Source organism: Stylophora pistillata, chromosome 10 (genome assembly GCF_964205215.1).
Source record: "Stylophora pistillata chromosome 10, jaStyPist1.2, whole genome shotgun sequence".
NCBI lineage: Eukaryota > Metazoa > Cnidaria > Anthozoa > Scleractinia > Pocilloporidae > Stylophora > Stylophora pistillata.
In genome coordinates this window covers 29,642,767-29,658,411 of record NC_142528.1, presented here as the reverse complement: position 1 = coordinate 29,658,411, position 15,645 = coordinate 29,642,767, and the positions used below count along the sequence as shown (strand labels likewise).

The following is a 15,645-nucleotide window of genomic DNA, read 5'->3' as shown; positions in this document are numbered from 1 at the left end:
ATACTTGAATAAAACTATGTCTTTTGGCAGTCAGCTAATGGAAACTTTAACATCAACATAGGACCGAGAAGACTGGTGACTCGCAATAATTTACTGAAACAGTGATCCGTTTGCCCCTTTTTTATTGAACCATTGCCCCAAAATAAAGATACAGACGTTCCTATGAAAGATAATTAAGCTAGAAGCAACAAAAGAGTCTCCGTCAGCTTGGTGCTGCTGTGCAGGATCATCCATCATTATATGGTTACCCTGTGAACGGAACAGGAGAAAACCGTTTAACAATTCTATCATCAAAATTCAAGTTATTAATTTCGCGATCCCTTGCAGCTGAACTTTTTCAACTTCTTTCACTTAATGGCAAAACAAAGGGCGAACGACAGTTCTGAGAAGAAGTATTTGTTTTCGAAGGATGTACTGATTGAGATAAATGAGATTCTAACCTTTTCTAGCGGGAGAAACACATCCTTTTACTCCAAAGTGGCATCTCTTTTTCCATGCACAACCCACTCACAGGAGCTATGGCCAGACTTGCTGCAGGAACCGGATCGGTGATTGTAACTACCATATCCATCATCATAACAGATGGGAACACACTCATGGCACATGATGATGCTCGCTTTTCCTCCTCCTTCACCGCCATCTCTCTTTTACCATGCACAACCCACTCACAGCAGCTATGGCCAGACTTGCTGCAGGAACCGGATCGGTGGTTGTAACTGCCATATCCATCATCATAACAGATGGGAACACAGTCATAGGCACATGATGATGCTCGCTTTTCCTCCTCCTTCACCGCCATCTCTCTTTTACCATGCACAACCCACTCACAGCAGCTATGGCCAGACTTGCTGCAGGAACCGGATCGGTGGTTGTAACTACCATATCCATCATCATAACAGATGGGAACACAGTCATAGGCACATGATGATGCTCGCTTTTCCTCCTCCTTCACCGCCATCTCTCTTTTTCCATGCACAACCCACTCACAGCAGCTGTGGCCAGACTTGCTGCAGGAACCGGATCTGTGGTTGTAACTACCATATCCATCATCATAACAGATGGGAACACACTCATGGCACATGATGATGCTCGCTTTTCCTCCTCCTTCACCGCCATCTCTCTTTTACCATGCACAACCCACTCACAGCAGCTATGGCCAGACTTGCTGCAGGAACCGGATCGGTGGTTGTAACTACCATATCCATCATCATAACAGATGGGAACACAGTCATAGGCACATGATGATGCTCGCTTTTCCACGCCAGCAAACATGCGTCTTAGCGGATTTGCTATAGATGTAAAAGAGAAATTTTACTATTTCAAAGAGGTGGATTTATGCAACCCAGCCCTGTCGAGGTAGAGTCCACTCCACCCGTTTCAAAGTTCACACCCTTCTAACATTCGTGCAAGGGTACTCCGCCTTGAGTTCCAATCCCCTACTCTTAAATAAGGCCTTTTTTAGTTTAAAAAGGTACCAACTCACATATTTTCCACACAAAAGGACCTTTTACACTTATATAACGCACAGTAAAACACCACATTTCCGAAGTGTTTTGCAATGAAAAAATAATTAACCCTTAGGTCATATACACCAAGCCCTATTAATTTCCCCCCATTCCCCCCATTTTCCCCATTCCGCCCATTCCCCCTATTCTACCCATAAATCGACAATCGGATAAATTAGGTGAAAAAATGGTAGTGTTATTAATTTTTTTCTGTACCTCGCTCAGTGTGGTGTCTTAACCTTTTCAAACAAGATCATACCTTCAGACGTATGTAGAAAGTACTCCTTTGGGAGGAGCCATCTGTTTTCTAATTTCATTCCTCGTCTCACTCTTTGAGAATATACAAATCTTACTTACATGGCACGCGACAGTGGGCAATGCAGATGACAGCAAATAACACCATTAGCTTTGCAGACATCGTTAATCCTGTGTTTATTGAACGTAAAATAGAGTGCGTGACTAACATTTTACTGAAGAAACATGTTGTAACGGTACAGTAGTTGAATGATAAGACGAATTTTCGAATGCGCCGAAAAAAATTGATTGAGGTGGATATTTTAGCCCGCTGTGGAAAACAATGAAAAGTGAGTGTCAGGCAATCGTTAGATGGAAGTAGCTAGTTACAATCGAGAAACCATTGCTAAGTGATTGAGCCGGACCCAAAACATATTTATGCTTGCCAACATAAACTCTACTTGCAACAGAAATAAATGAGTGAATCGCAAAGACCAGTTTACAATTTATAAGGAATAAAATGGTTAGCAATATTAATATTAGCAAGAAATAACATAGCTCCATTTAATGCCTTTGAAAGCGCACACAACTGGCCACAATTCCTCTATTCGCTCCGACGAAGGGCTAACGCTCGAAACGTTAGCTTTTGTAATCGTTACGGTGGCCAATTTATCATTTCAACTTTGTTGATATATCCAAATTATTTCGTTACCCCCACCGACGCAGCCCCAAACAGTTTCTTTAGAAACTATCAGCCTTTATTCTTTTGCATAAAAGGGTTAAGCGGGTGAAAAATGGCGGGAAACGCTTGCTCGTCTTCACTATCGAAGTTCATAAAAAGCTGCCTTTTAATTGCTTTTTTTTTCGGTGAAAGGATAGTGATAGAACGAATGGATCCAATTGATGCTATGATTTTTTAAATCGTTCCATAAACTTGGAAAATTCAATGCCCAGTTATTATTCCTTTACAGATGGATGACTCTGCTGAGGCAAATAAAGAGGACTACTTCTAGCTAAAGGCTGCTTACAAAAAAAAAAAAAAAAAAAATCTCGAACAATAACGAGGAGGTGGTCGAAGAGCTTATGAGCTAAACGGCGTATCTCACCTTATCCAGGGGAGAGAAATCAATGACAAGTCTTGGATCAAATTGAACACTTCAAGTGCTGCCGGTTTGCGTCTTCTACGTGAGGTAGTTGAAATGCATAGAAATGTTGCTGTGAGGTGTATCTTAAAACAGGTTGACAACAAGCGATTCATTCATTGCGATGAAGTTTGGCCTTCCCACTGGTTAGAGATTTGACGCCTTTGTGACGATTGCCTGATTGCTGGATATAACGGGGAGGATCTTTGTGGGTCAGCGATCTAATTAAGAAAAGAATTAAAGTGGCGCCTAAACGGTTGTGTTCTTGATATTAAAGAGGTGATGCATAGAAGGCTCGCCAAGTCGCCTTGAATTTCTGCGGAATCTTGTCGCTGAGAGAAAGGAAAAAACTTATTAAAAGTCTTGACTCCTTTTTTTCCCACGGATCCAGAGATGGACTCGTCTACATTAGGACATATAAATATTATCTTCAATAACGTGGGTAAAACAAAACATATTTTGCAAAGATTGAAAACTCTACGTATGATGCACGATCCTCGCAGTAGATAGCGCTATTTATGCAATAGCGAAAATCAGACCTGAAAAAAATCAGGCCTATACGGGACTCGAACCACTGACCTCTGCGATACTAGTGCAGCGCTCTACCAATTGAGCTAACAAGCCAACTGGAAGCAGGCCGTTAAGTTGGTTCGTAATAAACCCGTGAAAGTGATAAATGAGATAGAATAAATATATGAAGTTCATATATTTATTCTATCCTCGCAGTAGATAGCGCTATTGCATAAATAGCGCTATCTACTGCGAGGATCGTGCATCATACGTATCTAATACCGCAGTTCAAAATATATGAACTTCATACATTGATTCTATCTCATTTATCACTTTCACGGGTTTATTACGAACCAACTTAACGGCCTGCTCCCAGTTGGCTTGTTAGCTCAATTGGTAGAGCGCTGCACTAGTATCACAGAGGTCAGTGGTTCGAGTCCCGTACAGGCCTGATTTTTTTTAGGTCTGATTTTCGCTATTGCATAAATAGCGCTATCTACTGCGAGGATCGTGCATCATACGTATCTAATACCGCAGTTAAAAATATATGAACTTCATATATTTATTCTATCTCATTGAAAACTCTCAAAATCAAAAGAATGAACTAAGAGGGAACAATGACGATTGAAAGTGGAAAGGACAAACTCTGATTGTTAGAGACAAGTTGAAATAGGGGTTGATATAAAATGAAAAAAAACCTAATAGGTCAATTTTAATGTGCCCTCAGCATGAGTTGAACACTAATCCTAGCGGAGCAGAAATCGAAAATTGAAAGGTAAGGTATACACGTGATTTCATATTTGTATATCTTCTCGACATAGATTTCATGAATTTATAGTGCTTTTATCAAAGTTGTGATCTTTCATTGACTATGATAACCACTCAAGAGAATACATCTCTTATGATAACCAAATGATGGGTTAATCAATGTTTTTCCGTGTTATCAGTAGATGTTTGTTATGGTCCAATTGATTCGGACAAAAAATTGTGAATAATTCGGATGATAATAAAGAAACAATTTAGATCTAACTTATCACTTGTTTGAAGAACCATCTGGCTTGTAATCTGCGTGATGGTTGGGATTATGACAGAAAAAAAAAAAAAAAAGAAAACGCTGAGAATAAGCATATCAAACTCACGGGGTACAAATAGTCTCTTACTGAATTTCGTGACCACGCCCACTTCATCGGCCCACTCAAATCGAGTGCGATTTTTGGTTGTTATATCATCTTGCCGACTCTCTGTATAAAAAGTTAACAATGTACCACCGAAATATTGAACTATAATATCATGGCTTTCTATTTTGTGTATTTTCGTACTACAAAGTAAAGTTTTTCCCTCGTCATTTTCACCTTTTCCCTAGCGGGTCCGTCAAAATTAAGAAGGCGTTCGTGGTCAAAACAAGACCGAGCAAGGAGTCTTGGGAGATTTCCCTCTTACGCAAGCGCAAATTGAAAATGTACCGCCAAAATCAAAGAGAGGAACAAATTTCCTTTGTTTTGATATGTAAATTGTCGAACAAGGAGCAGATTGAACCTCGTCAAATGGCTAGTCAAAACAGCCACACCTTCCTCCTTTTGCTCGTTTCCTCTTTTGTAAGCGTGAAAGCAGTGGGTGAAGAATCGGGTAGCTCGGAAAGCGCTTCACTATCGTTTACTTACGAGATAAACAAGTAAGATTTGTAAAGTTATTTTCCGAAATAGTCAGAATAAATACATTTTATTCAGGTTAGATTGCTGTTTTTACCCTAAACGTCGCCCAATAAATTTTTGTTGCAGCCTACTAATCTATACAATTTCCAAGGAAAATATTCAGATGCTTCACCGTCCCCGAAGGGGGTTCTGTCCTGGTGTACCGGTTCACAAGGGAATTACCATTGTTCTTTCTTTGTTTAGGAGTTATCGGTTAGCTATTGTGTATTGTTTGGTCTTTTGTATTGGCTCTTGTGAACCAGTACACGAGGGCAGAACCCCGAAGGGTCCCCACTCATCGAAGCGTGTACTGTAGCCAATGTAGTGAATTTTCAGTCTCTTGTTGGGTTTGTCAACCTCCGTGACTTCAATATCATAAAATTTTGTATCTTTTCTCTGTGAAATGACCTTTTTAACAGGGGTGTATGCTGAGTATTCGTTGCAGAATCGCTTTGGTTCTCTTATCTCTCTCTTTGGCTTGTCCGCCATTTTGAAAATTTGCTTAGGAGGGCATCTGGGTTAGCGGCCGCGCCAGGCTGGAACCGACAAAAACAAATGTCCATCGCAGTGGGGAAACAGTTTGATATGTATGGGCAAGTACTTAGTTTTACTCCAGCGAAAAAATGTGTGATGCCATATAGCATTCTCTCTCCCTATCTCTCTCTTTCTCGTAGTTCTACGTATGACGCCTTTTGTATACCTAGGGACACGAAGCAAGCACTAAACTTACCACGCGTCTTCTTGTCGGAGTTATGATAACGCATCTGATTGGAGGGAGGGCATGGTCCTACTACCGACAGAACTAAGACTTTCGGATCAATTTCAGTATCGGAGCAACTGCTCACTTACCCCTCGAGCTCCCCTACCCTGACATAAACTCTAGCTTGTTATCAGTTGACTATTGTTAGGGGAGGGGTAGTTGCGTGGTTGCTCAGATACTTGCCTCGATCCGAGTTATGTACATCTTGCGCATGCTTGTACGTCAAAGCGATTAAAAAATGGTTCCAATTCGATTGATTGCAATCAAGTGCTTGTTTACAATTTTTATTGGAGAAATACTTCATGTCTCTTACATTATTCTGTTTTATCCCCTCAACAGTCCTATCAATTTAAAAGATAGGACCATATCCTATCAGAAGTTTGCGGGTTTTGTTAGGGTTTATGCGCTTTTGATCATTACATGTTAAAAGCGCGCTATAAATTAATAAATTATTATTATTATCATCATTGTTATTATTATTATTATTATTACTATTATTATTATTATTATTATTATTATTATTATTATCATTTGCCGTGTAGAGTACTCCGGTCCAACGGAGTACTGATTCAAAAATTGAATTAGAAATTTATTTTCAACGATTTAAATTTCTATATTCATAGATATTTTCAGATCCAGAAAATTCCGTAAAATGTAGCAATATATTCAGTCAAGAGAAAATGATTCTCTCCTATGATTGAAGGGCTACTTATTTTGAAGATTAGGCCAGGGATCAACGATGTCAGATTTTATTTGTACTAATGTAAGATACGGTTCTTTACATCCATGGTAAGCGTAATCGTTACGTAGTACAAATAAAATCTGACATCGTTGATCCCTGGCCTAATCTTCAAAATAAGTAGCCCTTCAATCATAGGAGAGAATCAGTCAAAATTTGTGTTTCTCCGTAATCGGATCCCTTGATGTTTGCGTTGACCGTTGATCACTAGCTTCGAATGAATCTTACAGCATAAATTGTTCCTTTAAACTACAAGTCACATGACCCGACTTTTCCCGCCGCGCGTAGTCGAGGCGAATTTGTAATTACGATAATTTATTCTATTTCTTTCTACGCGCTTCACTGAACATGCAAATCAGAAAATTATAATCTTATTATTTTATCGTAATAAAGTCTATAAATATATAACAACCTCGCCAAGGAAAACTTTGATTAAAAGAACTAAAGCCTCTCAGTCGAGGAGTTTTGCGGATTATTTGAATTCTGTCCCATCTCTAACGCAGCCAGAGCACATCAACAGGTGAAAGAAACGCTAAGTTCCAAACAGAAAATGATTAACCATTGGTATTCTCTTTGGTGATTTCATTGTTGTTTTACCTGAGACGGCCAAGAATGATGGACGGCTTTTTAATGCGTTTTTTAACGATTATTTATTCATTAAATGGTTCGTTCCTACTCCTTCGCCTTTGTAGCGGCTTGATCAAGGTTCCTAATATTATTGACTACAAAGCGCCGTCTAACTCCACATGTTGGTCTTGGTGTGATAATGATGATAGAGGCCTGGGTGCTTGAACCTTTCCACCTCTATAGGCAACATTAATACACGATCAAGTAGGTCCCAGTCTTCTCCCCCCCATTTGAATTGGTACTCTTCGGCGTTCATACCTGGGGATAGAAAAGTAGAATTCTTCATCGTGGGATTTCGGACTATGCATGAACTCTATATCCCAAGTCTTACTTTTTTTAAGGGACTTCAATAGTGAACATGACGAGAAAGTTACATTAGACCTGAAAATTTTAGTCCTTGCTATTTAAATTTTTTTATTTTCCGCCTTGAATTTCATTTTTCAATAGGTTAAATATTTGGGTTTGGTCTTTCATTATTATTGCAATGTAAACTAAAGTTGTTACTCACCTCCAAATTTTTTCCAGTCTGATTTATAGATACTTAGAAGTCCATACCCATCTAGTTCCCAAAATCCTTGATGTTCTACAGAAGAACTTTGGCAATCAAGGCGGCCAACAATCGGAAAATAAGCTAGTTTCCCTGCAATGGTGTTCTAAAGAAAGCAAAACAGAGAGTTAATACATGTAATAGATAAACACCACCAAGAACAGAGTCAGCTAGACTTTCAACAGAAGCAAAACCACTATGTTTCTGTAGTTTTCAAGTTTATATCACTGATTCAAGTTAGCCAATCTCGTCTGCTACATATTTGGTCATGAAAGTATCTCTTTTCCAATTGGAATATTTACTTTCTCAGGCATTCTCTTCTGACCTAAGTTGCATCAGTGCAATTCTATGCAGTGGCTTTAGTAGCTTTTTCTATCGGACCTCAGAAGTTGGATTATATGAGAATACACACTCAATGCACTAATGCATGATACATTTGCATGTGTGCTTGCGGTGCACATAAACCAGCATCACAGATCTTCCTTAGCTCTTGAACTGCTATGGTAGTCAAACACAAATAAGTTTCCTTCGATTGTTTGTAAACTGCTGATGCAGTCCGGCCAAAGTCCCCCAAAAAGTGTTGTGATGCGCATTTGATCATATCCACATGTTAATTTGCGCAATATAAATATTAAATTATTATTATTACTATTATTATTATTATCAATAAAGATTTAGAAATGCAAAGACTAGCAAAAACTAACGATAAGAACCGACGTTTCGGTGTCATCATGACGCCATTGTCAAGGAGAAACTTCATTTTTTATTTCTCCTTGACAATGGCGTCATGATGACACCGAAACGTCGGTTTTTTTCGTTAGTTTTTGCTATTCTTTGCATTATTATTATTATTATTATTATTATTATTATTATTACACAAACGAATAACTTACCATTCTGACGCTGTCCATGATGTCTGGGGGCACATCAATGTGTAGATCAAAGAGAAAAATTATATTAGTCGCATTAGGAACCTGTGCGACGGCCTTGTTTAGAGCAAGTGTCTTGTAGAATTTACCAGTCAGTGAGATTATTGTATGCCTGCTGTTAAGTAAAGGTGTGTTAAAGGCTTTGGCAATATCGATGTCTTTGCTCTCAAAATCGACAATTATGACGTGATAGTTGGTATCTCTGGTTAATAAACTGGCAGCAGTGAGTTCCTTGATAAAATGGTGCACCCATTTTCCTTGATCCTTGACAGGTAGAATGAAGTAGACCATGGCGCTGTTATTCCACTCCATTCTCTCAGGAAGACACAATTTTTCACTCCCATGCACATGATACACGTGTTCTGATAGCCGATATGATTCATTGTTGCTCGTTAAACCAATCTCAAGGTTTAACAAAAAGCGATCACCATTCTTGGGGTCTGGTTTATGAATAACTTTGTGAATTTTCTTCAAGTAGTAATCTCTGACAAGCATAATATGACAGGATAGATAAATATATACATAACAATAATAAAATAGAAAAGTAGAAAATGTAAATTCATGTTGATGTACAAATATCACTAGATAAGCAGATTAATTAATGCAGGAATTAGAGACAAAGAAAAAAATAAAACGCCAGAAAAACGTATGGGAACAGCGTTGAGTTTTAAATGAGAATTCAAATCAAGTGCAGTCAAGGTTTCCGTTCTCAGACACGCCAGGAAATTATAGCTCGAAATTGGGCCAACTTTCATTTTGGCCGCGAAGGATCTGGGGTTCAGTTAAGATGGCGATCACTCTGAAACTACCGAAGGCGAACTAATTATTTAAATGAAAGAGGCCCTGAAGCAAGAGAAATCAAAATTTGAGCGGTGAATATCAAACGCATAAAAACTAAGAAACTTAGATACTACAATCAAAGAGCTTAACAAGCTTGCTGAAGTGGTAGTGAAATCGAAGTTTGGAGGTATTCGTGAGCGACCTAAATATTACATCGGCCAAATTTACTCCATTCTAGGAAGAAGCTTGATTTGCGCAAAGACTGTGATATAACGCTGTCTTAGCCTAAGAATGAGCAAACTACATCCGTGGATGGTTTGCTTTGAACTTCCTATGCCACAGGAGGTCTTCGATCTTTTGCAAAAGGAGATTCTTAGTGTAACAAGGTATGGGATAGAGGTTGAAACCAAACAGGGATCAGTGGCTATAACATTTTCCAGCCTGAGAAGGTTATGCAACCTTTTTGACCAATTTGAAGATTGTGGTGGGTTCAGGAAAAAACTTGGTGAAGGAAAAGGAGAGGCAAAGCTTATTGTCAATGATCAGAAGAAGGAAACTATGATCTACAATGGTAAAGAGGAGATTTTGAGAGCAAAATTTCACTATGGATACTGGAATTCTTTTGGGATCAGTCAACATTGAATAGAGGACTCAAATTAATGACACTTGCCATTGCTCAATCATTTTCCTTTAATGCTTTCAGAGACAAACATCTCAATAGTCCCCGATCAAGTTCTTTTACAAAAACATATACTCTAACATCTTAAAATTCATGTTTGTTGATTACAATGTGGTTTGTCTGACATAATGACTAAAAACTAAAATTGCATGGAACACCTAACTGATCAGTTACAGTTTACTGTTTAACTGATAGAGCTGCCATTTATTTAGAATAGTACATCCTTTAATGATAAGATTAAAGACCTCCATTTATTCTTCCCTATCTGAGAAGACTAGAATATCTAACCATTTCTTGATGTTATAGAAAGGTAGCAAATTCTTCTCAATTATTTTAAGACCTTGAGTGTTGGTCCCGCCGGGGCTCGAACCCTCGACCTCCCGCACCACAGTCCAGCGCTCTATCCATTGAGCTAACCGGGAGGCTAGCTGAATTTGCTTCTGAATTTGCTCGCTGAATTTGTTTCTGCAGGCCAGAAACCTCTTTGGATTTCAAAAAATATTCATCTCTTTTTCTGGCCAAGAGTAGCTCTTTTTCTGGCCAGTTCCCCGATCGGAAAGCGATCCCGCTGTGAACCGTTCGATGAACATCTTGGCTTTCTCCTGCTCTTGCTTCCCGTGGAGTGTTCCGGGAGTGTCGAAACACAGGTAGACAAAAGCTGATCTTGCGCGAAATCTTCGGTCTCCGGTAACGAACCGAAACGATGGAAACACAGTTCAGATCATATTCCTTCATTTTGGCTAGACAGAACAATAAAACACAGTCTCTTTCTCTTTGAAAATTTGCTTCAAAAAACCTTTAATTCTGTTGATAGTGTTACATTCCTCTAACGAAGGAGAAGACAAGTTTTAGAAGCGAGAAATATGATCGATGAACAATAGTAACTGTTGTCGTGTATGCGGTTGGTTCTCGTAAGCATGCGCACGTGTGCGCATTATCGATTCCATGTGCTTTTAAATAAAAACCGAATACATGACAGTGGCGACGAGGATAAAGTCGTAGGAGACCGTCGAAAATATGACTGCTATCGGGAAGATAGAAAGTTTTGATGAAACACAGGAGAAATGGGAAACCTATGTAGAACGGGTGGAACAGTTGAACAGTTTTTCTTAGCAAACAACATCGATGAAGACCACCAAGCGCCAACCTTGTTAAGCTTGATGGGCAGTAAAACGTACACATTGTTGAGAGATCTTCTTACACCAGATAAAACAGCTACGAAGAGCTTCCAGGAGATCGTCACGACTCTTCAGCAACACTTAAGTCCTAAACCATTAGAAATAGCGGAGCGTTTTCGTTTCTACAAACGGATTCAGCGTGAAGGAGAAACTGTCTTGACCTATGTAGCAGACCTGAAGAAATTAGCAACCCACTGCAACTTTGGGGCCAACCTTAACGAAGCTTTACGAGATAAACTGGTTTGTGGCCTTAGAAATGTGCAGATACAAAAACGGTTGCTTTCAGAAGCCAAACTCAAATATTCCAAGGCTTTGGAAATAGCGATAGCAATGGAAACGGCTATTCGCGATGCTGCGGAATTACAAAGTGAGCTTCAATCAGAACCTCGCGTTGACAAGATCTCAGATAACCACACACAAGCGCCATCGCCGAGCCCCACCACTAAAGTTTGCTATCGATGTGGGGGAGACTCGCACGCAACGCACAATTGCAGATTCAAGGACCAAACATGTTATCATTGTGGGAAGGTGGGCGATATTTCAAGGGCTTGTCGCTCGAAACAACAAGGTAAGCCAAAACAACCACCGAAACCACCGCTTAACACTCAAGTCCATTCTATTGAGTACAGTGAGAGCGATGAATTTGAAGATGTATTAGGAAGCATACAGATATACAATGTAAGCAAACCGAGCAGTACTGTAATCTGGATCAATCTGAAAGTGGAAGGTAAACCACTGAAAATGGAACTGGACACAGGCTCAGCTGTGTCGATAATTCCACAAGGTGAAAGAAATGATCACTTCAGAGCAAGTTCTAACACATTATGATCCCAGTCTGCCACTTAAACTTGCTTGTGATACATCCCCCGTAGGCATTGGAGCAGTGCTTTCTCACGTAATTAACGATGGTACCGAGCGACCTATAGCTTTTGCTTCAAGGACACTGACAAAAACTGAGCAAAAGTATGCGCAGATTGAGAAGGAAGCTTTGTCAATAATCTGGGATGTCAAGAAGTTTCACATGTATCTGTTTGGCCGTCCTTTCACTCTATACACAGTTCATCAGCCATTAACTTCAATCTTTCATCCGCGGAAGAGCATCCCCGTGGTCACCGCAGCGCGTCTTCAACGTTATGCCTTGTTCCTGGCAGGCTATGACTACTCCATTCAATACAAGAACACTAAGGTTCACAGCAATGCAGACGGTCTTTCCCGCCTACCACTGGTAACGGAAGCCAAAGATGAAGAAGTGGTTGACCCAGTGGGTGTATTTAATTTGATGCAGTTTGACCCTTTGCCAGTCACAGTGGACAACGTTAGACGAGAGAGATAAAGAGGTCCTGTCTTGGCCCAAGTGCATGAGATGACCAGGAAGGGATGGCCAAACAACCATGACCCTGTACTCAACCCCTATTTTGTTCACAAAGATGAGATCACGTTACAATCAGGCTGTTTGATGGGTGGAATAAGAGTAATAATACCCCCAAAACTACGCCCTCAAGTTCTCAAGGAACTTCATCAGGGACATATGGGAGTCGTGAAGATGAAGGCCCTGGCCCGAAGCTACACCTGGTGGCCTGCAATCGATAAAGAAATTGAACTGTCTGCTAAGTCCTGCCCAGGTTGCCAACTAGTACAGAGGGAGCCCAGTACAGTGCCAGTGCACCCATGGGAATGGCCTTCGTTGCCCTGGCAACGAATTCATATCGATCTTGCAGGTCCCTTCCTTAACAGCATGTTTTTAGTGGTAGTGGATGCACATTCACGTTGGCTAGAGGTAGAGAAAATGAGCACTACAACTTCAGCGAAAACCATTGAAACCCTTCAGAAGTTGTTTGCAAGATATGGCGTACCAGCCCAGTTAGTGAGTGATAATGGGCCTCAGATCACATCAGAAGAGTTCCAGCAATACCTTAAGAGAAACGGCATCAAACACATCACCTCAGCACCTTATCACCCTGCCACCAACGGCCTAGCAGAACGTGCTGTCCAGAGTTTCAAGAATGCCATGAAGAGTGAAACTGAAGTGACATCTTTGAACATTAAGTTGGCGAGATTTTTGCTAACTTATAGAATCACCCCCCACTCAACCACCGGAGAGCCACCGTCCCAGTTGTTTTTGGGAAGAAGATTACGCACTCGACTGGACTTGTTAAAACCAGATCTCTTCATCCAGGTAAACAGCCGTCAGATAGACCAGTCTGTTGCCAAGAGTGGTTCTGTAACAAGGCATTTTGCCATTGGTCAGAGGGTGATAGCACGAAATTACACTGGAAAGTCAAAGTGGGTACCTGGTATTGTCCGTGCACGATTGGGACCCCTGTCTTATGAAGTGGAGATTGGGCCTAACCTAGTTTGGCGTCGACACACGGATCAACTCCGAGATTCCAATGTTCCTGTTACAGACAGACACCCGCCAGTTTCATACCCCTTGCCTTTTCCACTCCCAGCCACGACCACTGATCACCCAGTAGCTGAACTGCCTGAACAGACAGAAGTTGTCTCGAGGGAGACAGACTGCCCGTCACCCAAATGCAATCCAGTGGCTGAATCGTCCGCTAGCAGCTCACCGAGCCAGATTGAACATGTTCCTGTAAAACGATACCCTTCCAGAGTGCGGCAACCCCCAGTTCAGATGGATCTGTGAACATTGAACTTCCTTGTTTTTTTTTTTTTTTTTGGGGGGGGGGAGATTGAGACTGGATTTTTACTGATAGCATGTTGCGTTGAACTTTTGGAAACTTTTAAATTCTTGAGGACTTTAGGGGACAAGAGACTGGCTTACAGGGGAGGTGTTGTAGTGTATGCGGTTAGTTCTCGTAAGCATGCGCACGTGTGCGCATTATCGATTCCATGTGCTTTTAAATAAAAACCGAATACATGACAGTAACCACGGCAAGCTGTATATCAAAATAAAGCTTACAGTTCGAAGAATTTTGTTCTTTAGTGCCACAATCCATTTTCGGTACCCGTCTTCCGAAAATGGAACAAATCTTACTATGCTTATACCCCTTTGTAGCCAAGAGAGTTATTTTTTTTTCTTATCAGTTCTGTCGTTCGTCTTTGTTAATTGTAATTAGTGTAAATAGTTCTCGTCTCGATAGTTCAGTTCTGTATTTATTAGTTTGTATTTTTTCGTGCGGTCAAAATGTAAATTAAGTTTGTCAGCGTTGTTTCATGTAATCGCCTTTGAGTATTGTGTAGCCTTGTTTAGTTTATTGTTTTAGCCTTTTATCCGCTATATAACATCGTAGTTGTGACTTTCATTCAGTCGTTGTTATTCCGGAGTGCCGTACAGATCTTGTAAATAGTTACGCTTTCGTTTGTATTTTCCTGTAGTTTCTCGTATTTCTTTCGTTGTATTTTAGTTTCGTTGGGTTTAAGTTCGCATTGTTAATTCTGTATTTTTTCTGTGTGTTGTGTACAAGTGAATCGTCGAGATTAAAAAAGGTACGTATTTCAAACTGTAACGGAGTGTCAGTTACATGCATTCAAAGATCTGAAGTGGATGACATGTTGTCCGGAATTGAAGGTCGGAGAAGACGCCGAGCTCACTCAGAAGAAGCCCTTGAAAGCGTGCAAAAGAAGAATTCGAGGTCAGGGTGTTTATCCAGAGTAACGATATTGTACCGTGCTACGGATGTTCTGCTGAGTGATCCGAAAAATGTCGATGAAGTTAAACAGAAGTTACTGGAGATTGATGAAGCTTTTTCTGGCTTCGAACAGGTGCACTACGAGTACATCTCAACTTTGGATGGAGATATGGAAGTGTGGGGAAGCGAAGCGCGTTATTTCAAGGAACATTTCCGTCGAAAAATGGATTTCGTTTCGGGAATAGAGCGATGGATCCAGGAGGTGGGATTAAACGCCGGAGTACGCGAGGAAAATGAGATACCAGTTGAAGACTGTGTAAGTACCGCTAATTCTTCGCAAAGTTCGCATTCATCTAGACTATCTATCAGACAGCTTAAAGCGAATCAGGCAATAGCGCAACTGAAGTTGTACCAGCTGAAGAAAAGGCAAGAATTACTACGTCAGGAAGAAGAAACGAAGCTAGAGTTAGAGCTTTTGGATGTGCAGTTTGAAATTAGGAAAACTGAACTTCAAATAAAGTTACTTCAGGATGAGGAGCTAGTTGATTTAGCCAAGTTACCGAACGTTTTTGAAAATCTGAAGCCGTTTAGTGAAGGAGTTAATGTAGGAGCTGCACATGCGCCTGATCAGGAATATTCTAATTCTCGCGTTGAACGCAACGTTGGTTCTCAAGACCTTCCGTTGCGGCTGAAATCTAATGCGCAGGAGTATTAGAGTTGGTCAGCCGGAC

At 40.5% G+C, this 15,645-nt stretch overlaps 2 protein-coding genes and 1 pseudogene across 5 annotated transcripts in view; 1 reads left to right on the top strand and 2 right to left on the bottom strand.

Moving 5' to 3' along the window:
* Positions 1 to 105: 105 nt before the first annotated feature.
* Positions 106 to 3,004, bottom strand: LOC148722620 (uncharacterized; annotated as a pseudogene). Its single transcript, XR_015992670.1, has 4 exons — positions 2,846 to 3,004; positions 1,863 to 1,931; positions 441 to 1,289; positions 106 to 249 (listed from the first exon to the last, which is right to left on the bottom strand). The product of XR_015992670.1 is annotated as an uncharacterized LOC148722620 (transcript).
* Positions 3,005 to 6,110: 3,106 nt separating this feature from the next.
* The window catches only part of LOC111320867 (beta-1,4-N-acetylgalactosaminyltransferase 3), a 71,266-nt gene continuing 61,731 nt past the window's right edge, over positions 6,111 to 15,645 (bottom strand). For all 3 annotated transcript variants that reach the window (XM_088736685.1, XM_088736683.1, XM_088736686.1), the window contains 3 exons: positions 8,649 to 9,168; positions 7,717 to 7,861; positions 6,111 to 7,466 (listed from right to left, as the gene is read on the bottom strand). In XM_088736685.1, the coding sequence (XP_088592811.1) occupies positions 7,318 to 7,466; positions 7,717 to 7,861; positions 8,649 to 9,168 (814 nt within the window). In that variant the 3' untranslated portion in view covers positions 6,111 to 7,317. The remainder of the gene's footprint in view (positions 7,467 to 7,716; positions 7,862 to 8,648; positions 9,169 to 15,645) is intronic.
* LOC148722619 (uncharacterized) lies at positions 14,835 to 15,629 on the top strand. Its single transcript, XM_088736103.1, has one exon. The coding sequence runs from the start codon at positions 14,835 to 14,837 to the stop codon at positions 15,627 to 15,629; it is 795 nt and encodes a 264-aa protein (XP_088592229.1).